The sequence below is a fragment of the Harmonia axyridis genome, chromosome 1 (genome assembly GCF_914767665.1).
Source record: "Harmonia axyridis chromosome 1, icHarAxyr1.1, whole genome shotgun sequence".
Lineage (NCBI taxonomy): Eukaryota > Metazoa > Arthropoda > Insecta > Coleoptera > Coccinellidae > Harmonia > Harmonia axyridis.
In genome coordinates, this window is record NC_059501.1 from 16,466,998 (window position 1) to 16,493,362 (window position 26,365).

The window sequence follows — 26,365 nt, forward strand, 5'->3', positions numbered from 1 at the left end:
CCAGGAGGGGTTTAGGTGGTTCAATGAATGAACTAGTACTCAAAAGCTCCTGAGTTCACTTGAGTGATTTTCTTATTTTTCATAGCGAAAAGTACTCAGAAAGTAAACTTAAAAGTTTTTGGGGCATTCAAAATCCTATTTTAGCTACCAATATTTTGCATTTAATCAATAGACGCGCAATATAGCTCAATGTTCGCTTAAAAACGAATAATAAAAAAATATTAAATGAATATTTCAGAGACGGGTTTCATAATATTTTGATGGACTGATCAACTCGTTGATTGCAGATTGAAATCTATGGAAGTGTCGAAAATAAACTGAAATTGAACACAAAAATGATTTTATCGAGCAAATCACCACGATGAAAGTTTTATGAAACCCACCATATGTGTTTTTGTATATAAAAACCATTAGTGGAAACTGTAGATGAACCAAAATATCAGTGACAAGTTGATAATTATTCGAAAGTCAACAAGAATCAAACCGAGATTTCTCACGATGCCAATATCTGCGTCACTTTACACACTCTCCAAAGTCAATACAGGAATTCCACAAGGATCAAATCAAGAAACAACCAAATCTCCCACGACAATTAACGACAATAACGAAATCCCAACTGGATCAAATCGAGAAAAATAGAAATCAGATAATTCCCCAATTATGGAGTCCCACAAGGACCCAATCTAGGCCTCCCCCAATCCGAACGCCATCAACCTAGACACTCTCCACAATTCCTCGCAAAGTAAACAAATAGAAAATAGAAATCGGATAATTCCCTCATTAAGGAGTCCCACAAGGACCCAATTTAGGCCTCCCCCAATCCGAAAGCTATCAATCCAGACACTCTCCTCGCGAAAGTTAACAACGGAATCCCTCAAGGCGCCAACCGTGGACCACCACAATCCAAAAATTCGCGAACCACGTCCTCCTCATAGGCTACAACTCCGTGCCTGGTTCCTAGTGACGTAGCCCCAAGCTCGCACAGCATCGGAATCTGGAAATGCCGAGTGATTTCAACGCGCGACCGAGACAGAAACCCAAGAACGTTAGATCGTAACAGCGAACGCGAAAACGAAACCCAGTATCGTCAGTGCTAGTGCAGGTAGTGTTGTTGGTGGAGTGTCGGCGCGACTCCTTTGTGTATGAAGCCGCTACATCGGACTTTTCACCTGCCTGGGACCGATTCAATGTGAGTTTCCATGTTTTGATCACGCCGGAGCACGCGGAAAATTTTCGTTGAATTTTTCACCGCCCTTCGGTGTCTTGTGGAAGGTCGGTGAGAATGCAAATATGTATTTCCTTGTTGAGGTTGACAATTTAACGACTGTGACATACGTATCTGAGTGGAACAACCCACTCTCTTCAGTTCCTTGTGATCTCATGGTGATGATAATTTTATAGTTGATGGTCTGCGGAGCATTGGAGCGTTTAGTTTGTTGTTTTTTTCGCTTCTTTGTTATTGGCGGTCTTTGCGAGGTAAACGGTGCAATGTTGTCTGAATTAATGTATGAGTGTTATTATGTTGTCTTGAGATATCAAGCACTTGACTGGGAAGTTCTTTTAGTTTGTTGTTTTCTTGAGGTGTTGGTCGTTTTGATTTGTATAGTTATTTGGTATTGATTTGTAATGCTTTTCTGTTTAATCGTTCTATATTCAAAATTTCGTAATAACCTGACTTTTCTCTAGGTACTTACATAATATTCTTTTAGTATACCTTTTTTTCATGTTGTAGTTCTTGAAATATCTACATATTATTAGGTACTTTAAAAACACCTCAATTTGTCACTCTCTTAATAATAAATAAATTATTTAATTTCTTGAATACGATAGTTTTACTTAGTTCTTATAGCTAAAAATACATCAAACGAATGGTTTTCTTATCTAATTTCGAAAAGTTGAAGATGAACGTAAATGAATCATAATTAATTGGTTTAGATGAGAAACATGTGATTGTAAGACATTTCTATCGAATCATCAATCTGAGTAATAATTTTTTTAGGTATTTCGCATTGTCGGTTTATTTCAAATGGAATATTGAGGGGATTTCCAGTTCATTTTTCCATCGAAAGATAGAGGAGTCGGCTTCAAAATATCTACGGTTCAAATCTTTGACGGTTCAAATCTTTCAGTTGGAAAAACTGTCATCTATATATGTAGTTTGAGCCACATCTGTCACTTGGTCTGATTATAGTACTACATTTTGCCACTTCATCTGAAGTATCTTTTCCATTTTCACAACAGCTAAAAATATCGATGTAAAATTTAAGATAGATTCTTAATATTCATCTCGAATATTAAATTTCAAATCAATTTAATGTCCCTGAGCGTTGAAAATGTATCATAATTGATCAAAAGAGAACAGATATATGAAGGGAAAAAATGAATTTATCAACACTATAACGTACAGTATACCTATAGGTACAATATATTTACAATCAAAGTATAGTAAAGATAATATTACGATATGAGATGGGAGAAAGTTCGTCAAACGAGGCTGAATTCGGTAACTCATCGAATATCGTAATAATAATTTACGATACGACTAAAGTACAATATTCTACCCACTACAAAAAGTTAAGTATGCATTCAAAATGTTGGCAGTTCTAGCAATGGCAGAAACAGCCAACTTTGAAGTTTTCCTTCAAATTTAATAATAATTGTCAACGTGAAGTACAACCAAAAAATTCATGGTTTTGAGATAGAACTATCAGCAATTCATGGTAACTTCGAAATACCGTATAACATACAAAAGGAATACGAGTAATTTGGCAAAGGGTTATCTTGAAAAAGTGCTTTAAAGTAGGTACAACCGCACTCACGTAACGTAAAATTTGTTATACTTAACATGTTGGTTGTTAGTAAATATCTGTTATGCAACTAGTGTGTAAATAGAGTAAGCTGTCTAATATTCGTAAACAATATTGTAGAATTTCTGATGTATGATTTGTTTTGAAGAAAATAGAGAATTATCAATGAAGCTCAACATCATCATACTTTTCCGAACTATTTTCAAATAGCGGAAAATTTTCTCATATGTAAAGTTAAATTTCACACTCTGTTGAAGAAATAGTTATGCAGCTAGTGTGTAATGTTCTTTTATGATAACGCTTAACGTAGTTTTACTTTCTCGCATCGTTTTGAGCTCGAAAAAGATTTTTTCTCACTATTTTCACTGTGTATGTGTAAAGTTGAATTTGACCCATTCTTGACCAAAAAGACAAGAAATCTAACCAGAACCAGATAAAATTCATGAAAAATAACTATCAGAAAAAAATTGTCAATAATTTAGTGACGACATATCTTACCGAGTTGATATTCAGCGTGCAGATATAAAATAAAAATTTCAAATTGTGAAATTTCATGTTGAGCGCTTACTGATAGGTGCCTTGCCGACAAATCAAAAAAGGGATCTGAATTTCAACCTGGTAGAATTTGTTGTTACGGAAATATTGGGACATCATTTGGTTCACTATTTTCTTGCAGTGATGAGTTTTTGGTATAACACAAATTATTACGGAAGTATCCTGTTCATCAATTAGTTTCCCTAATCCTAAGTTTTGAACAATGAAAAATATCAAATCGTATTATAAAGAAATTCCCATGAACATGAGGTCATATTGCTACCGACAGGTTTAAAGATAGTTATATCCAAATAATGAAGGATAATCTATAATCCTAATCGAAAATTAATTAATTACTGACAACTACTAATCATATATAAAACGAAATTAATCAGAAGATGTTCCTGACTTTTTCCAAATATGTGAACGTTTTCCTTTGTATAGACAGAAAAGCTGGTTTATTTCAGTAGTCTGCTAGATAAGTAAGGTATTATTATATCCATGACCTTACGATCATTGCACGTGACCAGTACGTGAAATTAAGAATTTTTAACAGTAACTCGATATGAGTCATTTTAGCTTGAGGTAACAAATTGAACTCCATTTAGCATCTTTAAATTTTTTTTGACATTTAGAGTTGATGAGGTGTGGCTATTTCACGGAGTTTCTACGATTTGCATGTTACTCAGTAATTATCACAATATACAGGATCTCTTATTCATGAATATATCCATAAAAACAATGATATTTCGAATTATTTAGATAGATTTGGTTTTTTCTTGATTTGACACTGATAGATAACTGCTTTTGCTTTGTGGATTTGATGTATGTTTTAGATGTATTTTAGTTGATGATGAATAAAAAATTTATAAATAATTGTTTTATAGAATCTGTAGGTACCGTATGTATGTTGAAAACTGATGAAGGAATCTTGATCTTTTTTATTCGGAAATACGAACAATACTCGAATGAAAATCTAATAACCTTAAATCTATGATGCAAAATAACTATCGATCGATATTGGATATATTCAATACGAAAATATCTTCATTTTAATCCAAATTTCACAGATCGGTATCTATTTCAAAGGATTATACTAATTTTATTCTGGCTAATTATATGTTACTACCTAAAACCCGATGAAAGTTTATGAATTAAAATGATAAGATCTCATATTAAATCCTCTTCAAATGACCTAACAAAGCCTTTATTAAGTGGTTATGAATTTCACATGGCCTACAATCACACCCTAGATTTCTAAGCTTCAATATAAGACACAGAAAACATTTTTTTTATAGTGGTCTGTTAATATATCAGTATCCTCAAAATGATCAAAAATGATGTAATGTTCCATCTGTAAATTGAAGGTATTGTAGATGTATTGATTAATGTTTGCATATAAGTATATACAACGAGAATTTGTCTTGGGTAGAACCTATTCAATATTATTACTGTCACTGTGCTCTGAATTTTGAAAACATTTCACTCAATAAGTTTTTTACTTTAATATAAGACTTATTGAGTAAAATGTTTTCGAAAAAAGAGATCGGGGTTTCTTGAAGATTTTTCTCTCTAAGTCTAAGTTCTTCCTCGATGTCTCATTTTAGGTATAGGGTTTGCTTAAGTAACCCCCACTAATTTTGTACGTAGAATCGACCGGGATAATCAAAAATAGAGGTTCTGATTTGAAAATCTTGAGTTTTGATGAATTTGAGTTGTCCATGATTTCCTGATAAACACCCTGTAAATTTTCCGTCTAAACCGCGAACAGGTTTATAAAATTACGGTTTTTCGAAAAAAACTTTTTCTGCAGAAATATTCAAAAAATGCTGGTCCTCGTAGCAACCATTTTTTTTTTCTTGAATCCCATTAACTCATGAACCTTGAGTTTTTACCCAAGGTATGGCATATAATTGAAATTTTCATCAAAAAAATTATCCAATGATGCAAGAATATGCCAGTAGTCTATTCTCGGTATAACCAGAAGTTGTAGAGATTTGAAAATATTTTAGGTAGAAAGATCATTGTCTCAAACCCCAACATGTTAATTTTTCAGCACAAAATTGTGATTAGTTTTCCATAAACTCCTAATAGGCCATTGCGGTGAATCACCCTGTTTAAAATGAATTTCAGCATAGTCTGTAGATGCTTTGATGAAGTATTTTAAAATTTCAGAAAAAAATGTGGAAAAAAAGTTTTATTGCTATTCAACTATTCAAAAGTCTGAGTAGTTTCATTGAATCCTAAAAATAAATCAGAAGAAGTATCATATTTGAGTTCAAAAAGTTGAATGAATTGTGATATTCTTCACCCACATCTTCTATTCAAATTTTAAAGATGAGTTATATGTTTGTTGTAGGAGTTGAATTACTAAGCACCATTATCTAATTTAACAATGCCATTTATGATGTTATTTCAATTACATTGTTACATAAATGCAGCTTCTTCAGAACACCTCCTAAACAATAATTTCGTTGAACCTGAACAGGTTGAACTCTTTATCCCATTCCATCCGAAAATGTCAGCCTTTATTGAACCATCATGAAGAATCACTCTCAACACCTCATATCCTCTTGAAGTAGTAGGCCGAACATGTTCACCAAATTCAAATTAAGATTTCGACCACCTTTCCATTCGGCCTTGTTCAATGGTACGGTGCTGAATACATCTTTACATAACACTTCCTCCTGTTCAATTGATACCCTTTCGGTGGACCCTCCTCAATAACCAACCATTATGTGGCCGCTGGAACCAGGTGGGCCTTGTTTGCTGCCATTTATCTGATGATTACATTATGATGAATATGTAAGTGAATTCGCTTTGCACGAGAGGCATTACATAAGAGAAGTTCGAATCCAATTACATTTCGGCATCATAAAGCCCATTACGTCAATTTTTATCAGTACCGTACTCCAGCTGTTTTGAGTTTAAGGCCTTCCTTCTTATTTTATTTTCATTTTATTCATAATAACACCATTCTACCAACTAGGCCAATTACAGAATGGCAAAATAAATATATATGTTATACACATAAAACAAAGAACATAACAAAACCCAAAACAAATCAAATGGAGCCAGGATTGAGCGAAAAAACTCATTGAGAAAGAAGCTCACGCCTAACTACCGACAGTGAAGCCGTGATCTCAGAATAGCCCTCCTTATATCAGATTGATTACAAAGAAAAATATCATAAATATCTTAGATGGTTGTAGTCATGACATATACGATACAGAGGCGAAAAAAGAAGGACCTTAGAGCGTGGAAAAGGTAGATAAAAGTAGTTAGGCTGCGTATAGACAGTCTAAGGAACATGAAGATCAACTAGTGATATATTTCTAAGAAAAAGTATATCTGAGTAGGTAGGACGCCGTTCTAAAGAATCAACTTGGAATCTACTAAACAAATGATCATGTGATACACCACGGTTTGGATAAACATCAACGAATCTAAAACTAACTTACTTCAAGAATCGCCATTGAATATTAAATGTGATGTGCACATTCATACCCAGAGCTCCAGACTACGCATTCATAATCAAACTTTGACCTCACGCGCGCATTGAACTATTTATTTGAGTATTTGAATGACTCTCATTGAGGGTTGATTTGATATCCAGGCAAAGGTGAAGGAACAGTAGAATGTAGCTGTCAATTGATTGATCTTAAGAAGGTTATTGAACCATCCTGTATGATCCAATGGTTGAGAGTTTATTGAGTTAAATTTCAGCGCATCTAATGTATAACTTGAATGGCTTCAAAGAGGCTGTTTTTCGATATTGTTTTGGGTTTGAGGCCTCCCTTCTTATTTGACTATTTGGATGGCCCTCATAGAGGGCTGATGTGATATCTAGGCAGAGGTGGAGGAACATGTATCTGTGATTGATCTCATTAATCGTACCATCCTGTATGACATAATGGTTTAGAATTTATTGAGTTGAATTCCAGCGCATCTAAACTATAACCTGAATGGCTTTAAGAAAGCTGTTTTTCGATTTCGTTCAAATGCTTTTATGGCCGAGGATTCTGAAAGTTGGTCTAAAGTGAAAATGATTCATACCACTATGTGTTGATGAGTTTCATTGGCCTTCCTATAAATGTTCCATTCATCATTTTCTGTTGAATCCAAACCTACCAGCTGATATCTAAGGTGGCAGGGTGTGATTACCTGGCAGAAGGTGAAACATAATATTTTATAGTGATTAAGGAAAGGGCAAGGGAGGTTCAGCTTAATGCTTCTTCAATAATTTTCTTTTAATTCTGACCGTTTAGATTTCATGAGCTGCATATGTTACTATGAATGCTCTTAGCCATGTTAGACTTTGCATTCGTTTTGAATCAGCATTCTTGGGTTATTTTGAAATGTCCTTAATTCGTTAACGTTTTGAAACAATCAATCATAAGATGAACTGTCAAATAAGGAAGTCATCAACAATTGAAAGTAACATTATCCCGATTTAGATTAATGTACAGCATTGTTATTGAAGTAATGACCAAGTCAAAATAAAAAAATTATACACATTTATCAGTGCTTTTAAATACCTTGCTACGTTCCTAAGGTCTCTCAAGAGATCATCTTCAGGACTTAATAATTCAATACAAAACAAAAAGAGCATATATATAGATAGCAATAGATTGCTCTCTTTTTTTTTGATTTTGTAGGGCCTGAAGATGATCTCTTGAGAGAAAGAAACATTTGTAGACATTTTAATAAGACTTGGAGTCGAAGTAGACATTTTTTTCCCCTTTAAACTTATTATAACTCCAACAAGACAGGATGGATTACGTTTCTTTACAATAGTATTCCCACAATGCTCCAACTCTGTCTAAAAATTAGGCCAATGAACTTAATTTGATGTGTAACTTTTCAGGAATCAAACACTATAGTTGTTGCGAATAACCTATCTTTGAAAATGAGCGCTTCTGCTTCGAATTTGAAATTTGAGTTTTGGAATGAGATAAAAATCTGTTAGAGTCATTTAGGACGAATATAGTGGTAGTTGAGTTAAGTTGAGACATTACTATGTATGTCTCAATAACTGATATTTGTCGAAGTTTCGAAACACCAAAGGGGTTACTGAAATATGTACCTGAATGAAGAGTTAAATAATTTTCCCACATCATTTTGCTTACTAGAATTGTGAAGATCTATGTTTTGAATTATAGAGGATGTTGAATAATAGGGTGATGATGATATCATTATCATTCTGAGTTCCGATATCAACTATCTATATTAACTGTTCTTTGGCCAAGAATGTTAATTAGGTTAGGTTAGCAATGGTGGAGTAATGTATTGTTGTAAGGCTGATTGAATTTCATGTTAAGAAAGGCTTATCATTTCGATTCTCTATAAGGTAAATATTAATGTTTTATTCGTGTATGTATATTCTAAAAAATCTAATAAATAGTGCATCGATTCCAAGCCTAAAACTTAAAGAAGATTGTAGGGATATTGTAATGCAGTGTTACATACTTACATTCTTACCACCTCTCTTTAATACCTATACCAAGCAGTCAAAGAAGACCAAGTTGTGTTCCAACAACCAACAGCCGTGTCAAAACATACAAAACGTCTTCCTCATTAAGCAGGATGCATCCGATTTATTGTTTAATGCACTCTCACCATCTTCCTAGAATATGGGTCATTACATGGATGGCGGCCTGTTAATTTTTAAAGCTACTCCTCGGAGTTATATTCGATTAGCAATGTAAATTCCATGGAATACTATAGACGATAATTATTTCTGTTTATTTTAATGGTGTATTATTCACTGCTATCTGAGAATGCAGAAAGCTTCCTGAAATATAATGTGAGGGAAATGACGAGCGTAATAACTTATGAAGTCAATTCTGAGTTATGATTGATAGCTTGTGTCCTTGTTCTCGACATCCTTGTGTTTGTTGTGCAATTTAGGCGAGGAAGTTACATTGAATTTGAGGTGTTTATTGGTTGTTAAGTGTTCAGATTGTGATTTTGAGGCCGTTACATCAGGATTCTGTGGATGCACTGAATTTAGCCTCGATCTCAGAGTGATGATCTTAGATAGAGGGAGCATTCGTCGTTTTCAGTAAGCGAATTTCGTCCCCAACATGAACTATTAAATTTGAGATAAGGGGTGAATGTAAAACCAATACAGTTATACGATATTTCAGTCACACAAAGAACACACTTCTTATGTTCCATTGTGAACCAAAGTTTCATATATTAATTCTTGGAGTAAATACCTGAAAATATCAGAAAACTTTCAAACCAAGTGAAACAACCGATGGTAGAAGGATCGGAATAATAACGCTTAGGTGTCAAAGCTTGGATTTCAGTAGGTAAATACAGACTTATTTCTCCCTATAAATTCGAAAATCAAGACAAATATCGATTTCCAAATATTCAAATTTTTATATTTAAACGGAAATCACTCAAATAAATATATTTTAATCTCGAGATAATGCAGGGTTAGAACTATTTAGAGGAACACTACAGGTATTTCAAAAATCGTTAGAAATACAGGGTGGTTTGAATTACAAAAAAGTTGCGTTATTAAGGGATGAGTGTGTTGGTGTTTCAAAATATTTCCAACGGTTCTCAAGATATCTCGAGAAAAACTAAAAATCGAGTTTTACTTTTTTCTTTATAACTCATTTGTTTCTGGAGATAACTTCACGACATTCGGTTTATAGCCATTATCCAATATAGAGATTATAATCAGATTTTTTCCATTGTTTCAGAGACGTGATATTATTTTCCTATGAACGCCATATTGGCTCATCCTTATGGGATGATAAGAAAAAAATACGAATTCAACAATGTATCACACTACAAAAATATTGAGTCTAGCTACGCAAATTTGAACTTCCTTTTTATTTTTTTGTCTAAGTGGTAGGCTGGTGCCAATATTGACAAATAACTTGTTGCTATGAGCTTTCAAAAAAGTCTATAATGAAACGAATGAACGTTGCACTAAAAATTTCCATCACCCCTTTGTCTGCTGCAATATTTTCTCTAGGTGCAGTTGCAACATATAATCTTCTAAGAATTCCTGCGAACTCTAATAAAATCCAACAATCTTCTTTGTGTATAGTTCGATGGTACTTTCACTCAGACTGGAGTAAGTTAACAATGAATCTTGGAGGTCAATGTGGTGCGTATTTCAATTGTTTACCAATTAAGAAATGCATGAACATCGGCATACTGTTCACGTAGAATACCCACTTTGGTATTCTGTGGTGGTTCTTTCATCTGAAATCATCGACGAAAATGTTGGAGCGGTTTGAAGCCAGTATATTCGCATGGGAGGATTGACATTTCTGATTGTACGACAGAGTATTCATTCAAGATTTCTGGCTGTTTGCAATTTAGGAATTCTCAAAAAGCTGATAAATGCAAACAGTTGCGTGCTTTCTAACAACAATTACTCACGTAAAGAGTTTGGACAATCGCCTACTTACACTTAAAGCCAACCTTGAGCCTTCGAGATCCTCAACGACGCTACATAGATCCAGCGGTCACCCATTCAAATGATGACCTCTTCGAGCGATGGTTTAGTGAAAAACTTAGACTTATTCATAAGAGAAAAAGCTTGAATCCATTAATTGGTATCTTGTGCGAACGCTGGTAAATATATAAGATATTAGAGTTTCGATATGATTCTATATATCTATTTATGTCAGTTCACGAGCAAAATTCTCGTCATTTGCGGGTGATTTTGACGTCGAAGACTAGTGTAGCGGTGGAAGAGAGAAGGTTTTCGAAGATGCAGAATTGATCAAGACTCGTGTCAAACGCAAAAAGAAATGGCAGGATCATTGGAAGTGACGCAAAAAGCGATTTCAAAACGCCTGAAAGTCATGAGAATGATTCAGAAATAAGGAAATTGGGTGACGTACGAGTTGAAGCTGAGAGATGTTGAACGGCATGTGTTTGCTTGTGAACAGCTGCTTGCAAGGCAAAGACGGAAAGGATTTTTGCATAGCATTGTGACTGGAGATGAAAAATGGGTTCATTACTATAATCCCAAGTGCAGAAAATCATTGGGATATCCCGGCCATGCTTCCATGTCGACGGCCAAACCAAATATTCACGGTTACAAGGTCATGCTCAGTATTTGGTGGGACCAGCTCGGCGTAGTGTATTATGAGTTGTTCAAACCGACTGAAACAATCACAGGCGATTGTTATCGAACGCAATTAATGCGTTTGATACGAGCATTGAAAGACAAATGGCTGCAATATTACGAGAGACATGATAAAGTGATTTTACAGCATGACAAGGCTCAACCCCATGTTGCGAAAGTGGTCAAGACATACTTGGAAACGTTGAAATGGGAAGTCATACCTTACCCGCCTTAGTCTTCAGACGTTGCTCCCTCGGACTATAACTTGTTTCAATGGCCCACGGCTTGGCTGACCTTCTGGTCTTATGAAGAAGTGAAAATTGGATCGATTCGTAGATCGCTTCAAAAGACGACCAGCGATGGACAATACTTTGAATCATAAATGTATAATTAGTTTTTTCACAATAGAGCCTCGAATTTCGAAAAAAAAACGGCGGAAGCAAAGTTGTACGCCTATGAAAAATTGCGCGATACGTTTCTCAGTCCCACACATATCGGATACAAATAGTTTTCCTCATATTCTGTTGTTCATGACAGTAAACCGATTATACATTCTACAAAACCCTTAAAATATAATTGTTTCCGCTATAAAATGGCACGCCTTTGTGTAAAATAACAGATCGGAAATACCTTAAGGTATATTCATATTTTAAACCTCTTAATAACTCCGCAAACATCCAAAAAACTCAACAGTTATACTCGTATACATATTTGCCTTCGCCATCCCACTTACAAACGTATTGTTTTAGGTCCGTTTTCACAATTAACTGGTTCTTATTATTTCGACCTCTTGTGTGTCTCGACAGCAGTGAGTGTACGACAAAATATTGCTAATGTCCTTCGCCTTTTAAAAAATCCACCTATCAGATCCTTTCACCGTAACTGGCTTGATCGGACAATACGTTTTATTCGATTTAATGACATTATAGAATACAGCGTTGGACCATCTGGAATTACTTAGAAATTTCTCATGGACGTTTGGGAGAAAATTTTTTTAAAACTGGAAGAAAAAACTGTTTTTAGTCAAACCGGCATCATATTTCTTGTTCTATGAATTAAAAAGCATCTCTACATCAAAACACATTCATAGTTGTTCAAAGGTTGCTATAGGTACCTAGAGAAACAAGTTGGTATCTACATAACTCTTTCTTTCGAGTCTTTTTCTTCCTGACTCATGAAATTTCGATTTCTCATAACACGATGTTTTGTAATTTTTTGGTATCATTTTTTATTCAGCATACTCGGCTGATTTTTGATATTTCAGATTCCGTTCGATACAATTTTTCAAATATCAATCAAATGAAATATCAAATAAGCTGATTTAGAATTTATCAGTATCATTGTTATGGAGGTTATGATGTGTGTATAATGAAAAATAAAATGAAATATAATAAAAAGTGCATTCAAAGCACTTGCAACTTTGCGAGTATTTTGCTGGCGCATCGTATGGGATTGTAATTATATCTGATTCTCCTAGAGGGACCTAGTTACACGTTTCTTAAAAATTTTTAAAACTAAAAATTATTTAATTTCACACTGAAAAACTACTTGACTCATAACTATTTATGGTTTTTTTATAAATTGAAAATGATGAAGTAATTACTGATGCTGATATTATAATGTAATGTAAAAAAATAATAACAAAACCATTGTGGTTCAATTAGATATTGTGTTTTGATTACATCAGTAGGACTGAGCAATACATAAAATAAATTAATATATATAGTAAATGAAATAAATAAAAAATTGTATTCATAAATAAAAGGCCAATATAAATGAAAAAGCTGTCGAATTTGTCTTTTCATGATTTATTGAATATGGTTCTTACGATTATGTCCTACAAATATATACTGATTATACTATACTGTTCCTTCCTTAAAAACGATTCCGTATCTCAAAATTGACTCCAAGTTATGTCACAGAATGAATGGCATGTGAATATTCCATAGTGCTAATATACAGACCACATGTATATGGAAATTTCTTGCTAGTGGGGTTAATACAATTCACAAATTGAAAACGATTCGATGCAATTCCCATCTGCTAATTTGCATCATTTCCAACAACTCTTGAGCAACTCGACAAGAGTTTCAAAACAGATCAGCCTTGAAATCGTCGTGTTCCAAGGTTTGAATTGATTGACGTTCGAAATATTTGTGCTGCTCCCAATTCATTCTAACTGAACCTCTATCGTTCGCTAATAAAAACTAGGTAAATTTTATACTACGGTTTGTTATATGCTCTCATCACACAGAATCTTAATATGAAAACATGGAAACTTTATACTATAGTTCATTAACTTTTATTATTTAAATATATTATTATTATTTTTATAACAGAATATATGAAATATCAATATAAAAATTAATAAAATATGTAATGAACGAAGAAAGAAGGGCTGTATTGGATTCTTGGCTTGAATATACATTTCAAATGTCCTCTGAGGAAAGCTTGACTGATCGGCCAAAAAATGTTGGAATTTGGGAATGTGTTAAATTGAGGATTTTTTTGAATAAACAACGATTTTCGATTACAATTCCATTCCAATAAAGTCGTTTTTTTGACAAGTGCTTCGTTTATTGTTGTGACAAAGGTTAGATAAATATTAATTAATTTTGTTTAATATCTACTCAAAAAATTTGAAATGGGCAGTGAAGATGATGTTCAAATTTGGGGGACACTATACCAGAGTTGGTGAATGATGCTGAAAATGTAATCTTGTATTTCTAATGAATAAATCCAAGAAACATATGAATACGCTTTCAAACATTCAAGCATGTGTCGTCGTGATGAACAAACGAGCCAAGATCAATTGAATTTTCTTCGAGGACCTAGGCATTTTTCAAAGAAACATTTTTTATCTACCCCAAATATTAAAATGAAACATTTATATTATTAGGTGATAATTAGAATATTTTCCCAAAGTTCCTTATTTCCATATTTAATATATAAGATAAGGGTTACAATATTATTTCGATTGAAATCGAAAAAATGATTGGACTGACTCGGACTTCACCATTTTTATTTTCATTGAAATTGGATTTCCACTTTTTATTATTTAAATAACAATTGCTTCGATACACACTAGCTTTTTACCTATTATTCAACATATACTTATTTCGGTAACTCTCATTTTACTATATCCTGCTTTCATTCAATGAAGGTCATGCAATTTTTTTAGTTTTTGAAAATTTTTTGAATCCCCAAATTCAGAAATATATGATTTTCCTCCGGAATTTCTTGATTTTATTATTAGTTCAAGATGAAGACTTATTTGTAAGTGTGCATTATTACATAGGTATTATATATATACCTAATATGCCCTAACAAATGAGTCCTTACCTTTAACTAGACTTCTTCATTTATTAAATTGCAAAATAGAAGTAGGTATAAACAAATGATATAAAGTAAAATGACTAAAATATTGAGTGCAAAACAGGAAAGGGAAATGATAATATTGATGATAAATTTCAACCTCTTATCTTAGCGACTTTCCTGTTATGCACTTGATATTTGTGTTATTGTATTAAATGTTTATATACCTATTTTGAAAATCAATGAAGAATCCAGAGCTTTTGTTGAAAAAGTACCATAAATACGTAGGAAAAGTAAATGTCCTAGGAACATTTTTAAAATTAACAACTAAAACTGTATTCATTTTTATAATAATTGTTGAAACAAGTAACATGGAAATTTAACTACTATTATTTTAGTTTTGATGAATCAGTATGTACATTGAGAGATCAATAAAACGTTCAATAAACGCGAAGTACGCGAAAATACAGTTGTTTGGAGGCATGAAAATGCGATATTGCTCAAAATAAACTTATTTGCATACCCGTTTATATTCGCTGCTATATACGGTATCTGAACATAAACTATACAGGTACACAGGACAGACTTGATTCTGGTTTGAATGGTTCTTAGAATATTGCTAAGGAAAATCTCTTCTATAGGAAAGTAGTGACTGCTTTCGAAGAACTATTGAATGGAATTTCCTCTTTGTCATCTAACGATTCAATGGAATCTTGTCTACGTGAATTGAATCAGATTGTTGGTTGATGGACGAAATTGTACAGTTGATTCATAAGATTGCCACAATTCTGGGGCTGTCGATACCTGAGAACTTCGAAACAGTTATACATATCTATACATGATGGTTAATAACCCGGAAATAGAAAACATTTTTATAATCTAACCTTCAATAAACAATCTAATAGTTTGCAATAATTTTATATTTACTCAATTTGTATTTCAGTTCCCTGAACACTTGAAAACCGTGCAATAATTTTGCTCATTCGCAATTAGTGAGTTAGAAAATAGAGGATATTGATCTATTGCAAATGCATCCGATGGCCGATTTTAGCAACTATTTATTTGAATAGCTTGATCCCCATAAATGTTCAGATGCTATCCTTATTTACTCCTTTTTTGTTATATACAGGGGTGAAAAACATTAAAATTGTTGTTTAATGTTTAATTCACCCTGTGAAGTGATTCGAATGATGAGAATTGTTACGAACACTGAGATCTTTATTGAACTGTTTTTTTTATTCATTGCAATAACTTAATTTTGTGATAAGTCCTTCATATAGTATCGTTGTTGGACGAAAAATTGATATATTGAATTGGAAAGCTCTTTGAGTATATTTCAATTGATTCCTACACCGAACCAAAAGTGGCTATAAATTCCATGAAAAAGTAAATTGAAACAGTAATTATTGAAACATCTTTATTGGTTTCCGAATACTATTTCAGATCGGAGATAAGTGTTGTTATGGTTACAATTTTCAAAATATAAAATTTTTTCGGAGACACATTCTCAAAATAGATATTAATAAAAGTAGAACGTAGAAATGAATAGTGGAAATTTCGTCTTTGTCATCTAACCATTCAATGGAATCTTGTCTACGTGAATTGAATCAGTTTGTTGGTTGTTGGACGAAATTGAAGTACAGTTGATTCATAAGATTGCTACAATTCTGGGGCTGTCGATACCTGAGAACTTCGAAACAGTTATACATATCTACATGATGGTTAATAAACCGGAAATCGAAAACATTTTTATAATCTAACCTTCAATAAACAATCTAATAGTTCGCAATAATTTTATATTTACTCAATTTGTATTTCAGTTCCCTGAATACTTGAAAACTGTGCAATAATTCTACTCATTCGCAATTAGTGAATGAATGAATGAGTCTATGAAATTTTCTCTTAGTAAAAAATTTCCTTGTTTGGAAAATGAACAAGAATGGGAAGAATGTGATTTCAAAAACAGGAAACTAAAACAAGCTGATCCTTTATAGTTCAGAAAGAAAATTATACGATTTGAATTAAAAGTTCAAAGTTGAAAAGAAATTGCTAATTCACACCAACACTGTTCAGTTAAAATAAATATGGTAAATATTTAGAACCAAGAAATGCCAAACAAGTGTCTTGCACTTCGCACCACCTCCTCCACACAATATCAACAGTAGCATGTACCTAGATTTCAGATGGACTTTCAACTTCATTGCCACTGCTAAGGCAATTTATTGCAGATAGATAAAAATAATTGTAGACAACATGCAAAAGCGAAATCTTTTTGATTTGATATAATTTTTTTACTGGCAGCTGAATTTTTGCTCTGGGTCTGGTTGCGTTTCGTGGGATTGTGGCAATTTAGACGTTACTCTTCCTTATTTCTTTATTTTTCATTTTCACTCGCAGGACAAATTTTTATTCTGAAGAAAAGTTGATTGGATCGGTGCCCAAGTGGACCTCGGGGACCTACGCTTCAGCGTACTAAGCGTATACCGGTTGATCCGCCACGGGCTGTATACGAGGGGGGATATAGCTCTTTTTCATGGGGGGGTAGTAAAGGTTCAAAACCAATAATTTGCAAAATTTGGGAAATTACCAATTTGAAATTATTGAAATGTTTTATGTGCATCACGTTGAGTAACTTTTTTTCAGGGTTTCGATATTCAGGGGGGGGGGTAATTACCCCCATTAACCCCCCCCCCGCAAATCCGCCCTTGGCTGTATATAACAAAAAAGGAAGAAAATGAGGATGGAATTTGGATACTTATATTCCCGACGAATCAAGCTATAATTCAAAAAAATAAATGATAAAATCAACCGAAGGGTTCGAGAGAAAATATGTTACAAACTTTGTTGAGATTTTGTCCATTCCTCTTATTTTGCCAGTACGTATAAATCTATCAGCTAGGTAGATCGGCTGTCTTATTTGAAGAAAAACTTCAATTTATTTCGCGTGGGATAGCCAGAGGGCTTATTAATATGTTTGTAATATTCGAAGTTTCAATAAATCATGGTTTTCAATAGCAAAGCGTTGTATATTTATTGGGATATAAAGTAGACATTTATGGGCATTATGCATGGAACAACATATCTGGTAAATGACCTCTACGGCTTTGCTGGTAGGTGTGTGTATACTTTTTTGGTGAAATTTTCAGTAACGGCACTGCATACACGCGATATTTACTTCATATGCTTTTATGGTGGCGAGCTTTTTGGCTTAAACTTCTGAATCCAAATGATCGCAGAGACAAAATTTCGAAGATCTATATTTGCAACACTTGGAAAATTCTGCTCTGGGTTAACTGGCTTGTTTTTGAAACAAAAAACAGCCAAATGTTCTTCTACATTACATTGTATAACAAATGCAATAAGATACCATTTGAATGAATGGTATTTTCATCAATAATTCGTAGATTTTTCTAGCATTTTTGTTGATATGATAATGACTGAATATTTTCATATCTCTTTTCGACGATACCTTTTTTGGTTTGGTTCCGTGTCTGTTTGTATATCTGTATCTGCAAATCCTTGAAATAGTTTTAATTTCTATAAGTCTCATCCGATTTCAATGAAATTTGGTATGGACGTGAAGAAAATAGCATAATAAAAAATTGAACTTTTCCAGATATAGGTTGCCCATTGATTATAGCTCTACAGGTTCTGATGGAATTTTGTTGGGATGCTCGTAGATTTCTCAAAGAAATTAGGGGGTTTCTGATACTCTAGAAAAATTACGTCAGTTTCCTCAAAATCCGATCCATTTTACGTAAAAAATATTCCTTGTGTTTTTGTGCTTTTCAAAAAAAATGAAATTTTTAATTCACTGAAGAAGTTGGTCAAAATTATCTAAGTACGTATCTATGGTACGGCTAATCTTATTGAGACAATATAAAATTTTCAGGGAGAATTTATCGGATTTTTAGAAAAAAACTGTCAAATTTTTCTCTAAAATAAAACGAAAGTGTTATGTTTTATCCCTCATTTTTTTTTGAGAAAACTCCCCCTTAACTTTTTTTGTGAAGAAAATATCATAAGCACCAGATTTGCCATGAAAAGTTGGGACTAAAATTCTATGAGAATCAATCGAACCGTTCAATCGCAGAAAATGTTTGATTGAAGTTAAGTCTTCGAATGGCTGCAATTCAATTTTTTTCATATTTTGATGGGGACTATCACCTCCTGAAGTTTTGTCTACTATTAGGAAACACCCTCTATATACTTATGTGGTCTCCATGGGCTCTTGAATGAACGATCACTCTAAAGCTCTTGAGAACGAAACAGTGTTTTTTTTTTTAATTCTTTTATATAGATTTGAAAATAGATGTGCTCTTATTTACACGATCACAAAATTCTAAAATTATTTTTTTCGAAGTTGACGAATACAGTCGAATTTTTTAGAAAAGAATGTGTTTTTACTGGTTAGGCATGGGAATTTTTGAGTAAAGTGTTATATCCATATGGCTCTATCGGCGCATTTACTCCTTGAACCTAGATCTTTATGGAGTTATAGTGTTCAAGGCCAGACAGTCTTTACTTTAAACAATAGTGTCATTTGAAACTATATATTTGTTTGGTACTGTGCTATTGGTAACAGTGCATCGAATAATATCTTTGAAAAACAACTTGAGCGAGTTAGACCCCAGTCACCAAACACCCTAATGGCCGGTATTATAAAGGATAACCGACGGTTCAACCGTTGCGTCAATTCCTTTCTAGAAACACAGAATTTGGTAGTTGACGTACGGCTCAACCGTCGGTTATCCTTTTATAATACCGGCCCTAAGCGAGTCGACAATGTCAAGCGCAATTTAGAGTCAATTTACCAAAGTTTAAAGAAACCAAACCAAGTAATACCCAATTCTACCCATAAAACATAAGCGTCAGGCTAGTGCAGCTTCTTTGTGATTCTTGAATTGAATTTAAATACAACAATTCATAAAATTATAATTTGTGTTACAAACCAACCACACCTCAATTCACTATTCAAGCTTCAAATTGAATTCGGTATCTACTCTTTGATGGTACAACGCCCGTGCTTGCACAAAACCTAAAAGCCATAATTATTGAAAGATCGTGCTACTGATCTACATAGCAAATACCAATCTTCCTCATTTAATATAAATTTCTCCAGAGAAAAAACAACCAAAAACACCTAATCATACACTTTTACCAACCGCAATCCGATGCTTCAACAAATAATGCATCCGTACTCATTTCCTGCATACTTTGCCCCATCGGCGGAATCTGCAAATCTGCTTATTGCGCCTCCTATAACCGCCTTCCTACGTGACACCGACACCACATCCTATTCCACATCCAGGGAAGGATGCAATCGAGCCTCCAATTCGTTTTAGAATGTGCATCGGCTTCCTTTCGGCCGTGCAATTGGTATAACTGTGAACCCTTCGCCGCGTACCGCTAAGTTTGATGATCTGGAGCAACCTTAACCGAGAAATGCAATCGGCTGCATGCGGGAGCATTAAAAAGTCACAGGGACGCCTCGAGCGCCGTTTGGCTAACTGATCCCGTCACGGAATTCTTTGTTTTTGCCGTTTTATTTGCTTTTGCGATGTAGAGGCGGTTTGCATAAATTTCAATTCATTGCTTTGCATCGTCAACGTTTTATAGCGTATAGGATCGGCGTTTGTTTTTAGGTTATTATATTGCAAATGAGTAGACGACGTTAATTGGTCTTCAATACAAAGAAAAAAGCGGCGAATACCACTGAAGCAAATTTCTTCTAGAGGTTCATGAAGGATGCATAAAATATCAGGCAATAAGTCCAGGGTCTTACCAGTAAAAATGAATTTTTTTAATTCGACTTTGTTCGTCAACATAGTAACCTTCAAGAATGATACAAGTACCTACTTCAACGCTCCTCTAACTCTTTGATACCATTTCTGTAGAAAGATTCGTCTTTGCTTTAGGCTTCAACCTCGGCAATCACTTCTTTATTAGAACAATCATTCATCATAGAGTATTGTTTTGAAGTTTGCAAGGAGTCAGAAATCACTGGGGCATTATTATCAATATTATTATTCACTGAATCGGGATCGTTGGGGCTCTATTAGCCTTCCGGGAATTTGATCTATTGCTCTTAACCCTACCTATTCATATAAACCCAGGAAGGCCGTCGATACGGTTGATGAAACCGATGACATCTTTAGGAGTCTTGTCTATTACTTCGTGAGTATCCAGAACTGACTTTCTCATCTGACTTAGATCAGTCAGCCCCAGACATATGCAACTTATGTGTTTGGCTGTTTGTACTTCCTTTCCACAGAGCCTGCAGATCTCATCTGCTGTACAAAAGGTATTTGCATCGACAGTGGCCTGTCAGCAGTCCCACCATTACCCGAAGCTCAGCTTGTGGTAGCTTCAGGAGCCTCCTGATATAGGTGGAAGCACCACAAATTTCTTTGCCTGAGCAAGACCCGAAGTGTTTCTTCAGAGATCACTGGGGGTTAGATCTGGGAAATAAGCTGGGTGGTCGAGCTGTTGGAAGCTCAATTTGAACATGGTTTTTATCGATTTTTGAAAAGGAGTATTGTGTTGGTGGAAGAAAATGTTTTAATTTCCATTTGAGGACGTTTTTTCTTATTTCTGTACTGAATAGATCCTGTTACGTTATGTTATATTCAGTTTTATAATTTATCTTTGTTTTAACTTTGTTCTGAAATTTTGATACTTACCAACTTTCAGAACGAGAAAAAATAGTATGCCATTGACGGTGCCAACAGTGCGCCATGCCCGAGAAGGATTGAGTGGTGTGGTAACAATTCATGCCTGATCGGCGTGGTGATCTTGATTTTAGTTGTGGCCACCGTAATAATATGCGGCACTTAAATTGTGAAAAATTACATACCGGACAAAATATTGAGGGTATTGTTTCAAAGTTCTAACGGTTTGAATATCGTTATGTTCATTTAATTTAAAGTTGGTATGCCTTTTCTGAATAACTGATATGTCTATTTATGATCAAATCTAATCAGATTAGTTCACACTAATTCATTATTATTGTTATAGATCATTTAAAATTGTAAATGCTACTACTCTTGATGACTTATAAATTTCAAATAATTTCCCTATTAGCATCGAATTGCGTGGGTTTTTAGATTTGATTGCAAATGAATAGATGCTATTACTTGCTTACGAATCTGTAGAAAAATTTCAACGAATAGCACAGATGCGAATTTATTGAGGTTAATAGAAGAATGCAGACAACTAGAGGTGTGACATCTAATGTCATTTGGGAAAATTGTCGCATGATGGTCTCGATTTGATTGTTGAAGTACCGTAATTATATGCAGTACTTCGTTGTAGGTAATTAACGTTTTGCAATACTACACTGAACAAAATAATGAGTAAAGTTCACATCCACACGATTTGAATATTAGGTTGGTATGCATTTTGATATATGTTTATATTTATAATTTAATTGAACCAAAACTTTTGAAGAAGTTATGTTTATAGCTTTTCCAAAAATCATTTTGTACATGCTACAACTCTTGCTGTTCAATATACGCTTGTAAGGTTGAGATAGGTACTCTGCATAAATTCAAACTCATTTCGCTATCAGCATAAGCAACATTTTACGTCGAATATTATCGGCGGCTGCTTTCAGATTAATATTTTAAATTAATAGATGACGTTCTATACGAAGAAAAACATCAGCGAATACCAAAGATGCAAATTTTTTCCAGGGATTATATAAAGTACGCATAGAATATCAGGTGTAACAACTTATGCTTGATCGGCTTGGTGTTCTTGATTTTAGTTGAAGTACCGTAATAATATGTCTATTTGGCTGTAGTGCAATTGAAAGACTTCATATTGGACAAAATAATGAGATTATTGTTTCAAAGTCCGTACGGTTCGAATACAGGTTTGTTCATTTCATTTTAATGGTTGGTACCTCTTTTGTAAACAATTAATATGAGCAAATTGGACCGAATCATGATATAGTAAGTTATTGTTATATATCTTTCAGAAACTAATTCGCACATGCTATTGTTAGTACTATTTTCGAAGTTTTGTTTGCGGTAACTAGGGTTGTCTCATAGGGGGTTTACCCCCACTTTGAAAAAGCAAAATTATTCAATTCTCGATTAATTTTTTTCGAATTGTAACCTACATTTTTTTTTATTTCTTCTTATCAATGGAGGAAAATTCCCCAAAAACCCCTCTCGTTACGCCTATGGTTTTGATATCAACGAGGTTTGCAACAATTTCAAATCTTTTCGCTTTTTAGATAATTTATTGCATACTATTCGCATTGAATCTTTTCGCTAATAAAAAGTTTCAAGTTGTATCGATATACAAGTCTGACCACAATTCAATGGAAATTAATATCTAGTTGGTTGGAAATTAATTTTCATAATCCGTGTAGGCACTAACAATCCGAGCTGTCATAATTGTCAGTGCTTGAACATAGAATTTATTGTACCAGAATTCAATAGAAACGAGTTGCCAATAGTTTAAATAGCAGAAACAGAAACTAGAGCAATCCATTCTTCCAGCCTACACCTTTTGTTTCTTCATTTTCAGCTGAGTAACCACGTAAGTGTTTCTCAGTGTGATACAGTAAAGTGCCGTGAAAGTTGCCGCTGTATACAATGGAATACCCTATCTACCGACTACCATACCAGTCCGTGTACAAATTCGTAGCTGCCAAGGCAGCTTACATAACTTTAGAAAGTACAGAATGGTAGGATACGCCATCTGATAATTGTAGCGTAATACTTCTTCGGCTTTATTATTTATTAATCTGCAGATTTGTTTCGTAAGTATCACGAATGATTCAATCGATTTCGTGGGTGATGGCGCAGATGGTACGGTACCCAATTGTTTGATTGGTGCCGATAAGATTCTATGTTTCTTGACCAATGAACCGTAGACGAAGAATTTAGAATTCTAGGTTAGATGGTTTTTTTGCGAATAATTTTTTTGGAATGTATTCTTGAAATTCTGACCTTCCTTGCTAGTATGTAAGTAAGTTAGAATAGTCAATGTTTATTTTTATGATATAGCAAACAAGTTTTCACTTATTCATTCCTATTTTTTCCATTCACAAGGAAACAGTTTAACTTGGAAGATTTTTCATGGTACGACAGGCACAAAAAAAGTTGTTCCCAATACCCATCGGACTTGTAGAACACGAAATTCGAAGGTCTCAGAAATTTCAAATTTGTGTGAATAAGCAAAGTCCACAAAATAACCTGAAGATTTTAAATTAATTAATTAATTCTTGTGTATTTCACACTTGTGTTTAGGCAAAGATCATCACAAATCCTGATCCTAATGAGTTTAAAATCCAATAGAGTCACTTACAACGCAATCTAACTATCCATACCAAATTTCACCAAAATCTGATCAATAGAACGCGAAATATTAAAGAAACGGAAATTTTACGTTTGTGTATGAGCAGGGCTCTCACTATATCCTGAAGAGTTTCAATTCCTATGGAGCAACTTACCACACAATTCAAATATCCATTTGAAATTTCATCAAATTCTGATCACTAGAATGCGAAATATTAAGAACTCGGGAATTTCACGTTTGTGTATGAGCAGAGCTCTCCAAATATCCTTAAGAATTCAAATTTCCATGGAGCAACTTACCACACAATTCAAATATTCATTTGAAATTTCATCAAAATCTGATCACAATTCAAATATTCATTTGAAATTTCATCAAAATCTGATCAGTAGAACGCGAACTATTAAGAACTCGAGAATTTCACGTTTGCGTATGAGCAGAGCTCTCCATATATCCTAAAGAGATTTCCATGGAGCATTTTTACATACAAATCAAATTTCCATTTGAAATTTCATCAAAATCTGATATATTAAGGACTCGGGAATTTTACGTTCGTTATGAGCAGAGCTCTCCATATGTCCAAAAGAGATTAAATTCCCATGAAGCCACTTACTATTCAATTAGAATTTCCATACCAAATTTCATCAAAATCGTAACAATAAAATATCATATATAGAAACCCCGAGAATTTAACGTTTGCGCATGCCCAAAGCAAAACGCTGGAAAAAACTGGCTGAATTCGTATGGGCTTACAGGTACAGGATACCCGTACAAAATTCTATTAAAATCGTCATCGAAGAAGTTGAGGCTGTTACAAGGATATGAAGACATTGCAGACACAGAAAATGGTCTGAAATGGACTTTTCGAATTGAAATTATGACATTGAAGGCCAATTTTTTTCATCCTCAAAATGAGTGTACAAAGCCTTTAGTTGGGGTTGACTCGTAAGCTATTTAATATAGATTTTTTTTTCGATATATTCATCCATTGTTGAAATTTTCAAATAATATTATCGAGATGAATTGACGGAATAGATTATTGTCAGTATAATCAAGCTAACATAGATTTCACACTGATTTTGAGTCAGTAGAGAGGACAGTTACTCGAACTTTGCGACATGAATAACTTCGAGAATTCTTTTCAGCGAGCTCAAACTATCATTTCTGGTACTTTCATAACAGCATGGATATAAAGTCGATTATAAAATGCCACAAATACATTTGCATTGATGTTATAACGCTTGTAACCTACACAGCTATAAAACGATCTTATTATTGTGAAGTTCCTCAATTCGTTTTAATGTTAATCGATTTAAATTAGCAATTAGCTATACCTCCTTTCCTATAACTCTTCGTTATAAGATTAATACGAAGGCCTTTCACTTATGTGAATATTAACGAAGAATAGAATTAACATAATAAACATTCAGTAGAATATTCAAAGGTAACATCCACATCAGGTTTATATCGATTATAAAGCCTGGACAAATGAATCAAATAAATTTCGCAAATAATTCAAAATATTTCCATTTTTGCATACAACGAAAATTTATGAATCAACTTGAATGTTAGTCAATAATTTTCCAATGTGAATTTAAATGATTCATACTTGGGCTTGGACATTTCTTCGTAGATAAACATTGAATATTCAACATAGTACTCAACCAAATTAACAATCCTGACATGACTATCTTGTACACGTATGAATCACAGGATGTCATGCATTTATTATTCAATGTAATTATTTGAACTGAAATTATTGTCGAACAAGTCAGTTTACGATGTGATCCGATAAAACAAAAAAACGTGAGGTTCGTGAATACAATTTTAATATGATGTTAGACAATCATTCGAAGAAAAATATATAGTGGATAAGCATAGAATTTTCTATAAAATAATTGAAGCAAATGTTCAATATATCGAAGTTATTTCAAATTTGAGAAGCTGCTGAAAATTTTCAAGTTTATTCTAACGAATTTAAAAATAGTTATGATTAATGATAAGAACTTGAAGCTATATTTAACACAATGACTGTTTTCTTGAAAAACTTGGCAAATAAACTATTTTGATATATACCAATGCTATAACCATTTGTGGATTAAATTGGGTACATACATATTTTTTCTGAAAAATTCGACTTTATCAATATCTTTTCTATAGAAAGATTCATCTTTGCTTTTGAAATCTGCTTCAACCTTGGCAATCACTTCTTCATAAGAGCCAAATTTATTTTTCTAAAGCATTCTTTCAAGGTCTGAAAAAACCAGATGACCACTGGGGTTCAGATCTGGAGAAT

The 26,365-nt window shown here is 33.7% G+C and overlaps 1 protein-coding gene across 2 annotated transcripts in view; it reads left to right on the plus strand.

The window, feature by feature from the left end:
• The first annotated feature begins 1,014 nt into the window (after positions 1 to 1,014).
• Positions 1,015 to 26,365, plus strand: part of LOC123679530 — a 36,160-nt gene continuing 10,809 nt past the window's right edge. The window contains exon 1 of one of the 2 annotated variants that reach the window (XM_045616954.1): positions 1,015 to 1,189. Coding sequence is in view for 1 of the 2 variants with exons in the window: in XM_045616953.1 (XP_045472909.1) it covers positions 1,405 to 1,476 (72 nt within the window). In the remaining variant the exon portion in view is untranslated. Of the gene's footprint in view, positions 1,190 to 1,389; positions 1,477 to 26,365 lie in introns of those variants that run through there. The other variant, XM_045616953.1, reaches the window with a different exon arrangement.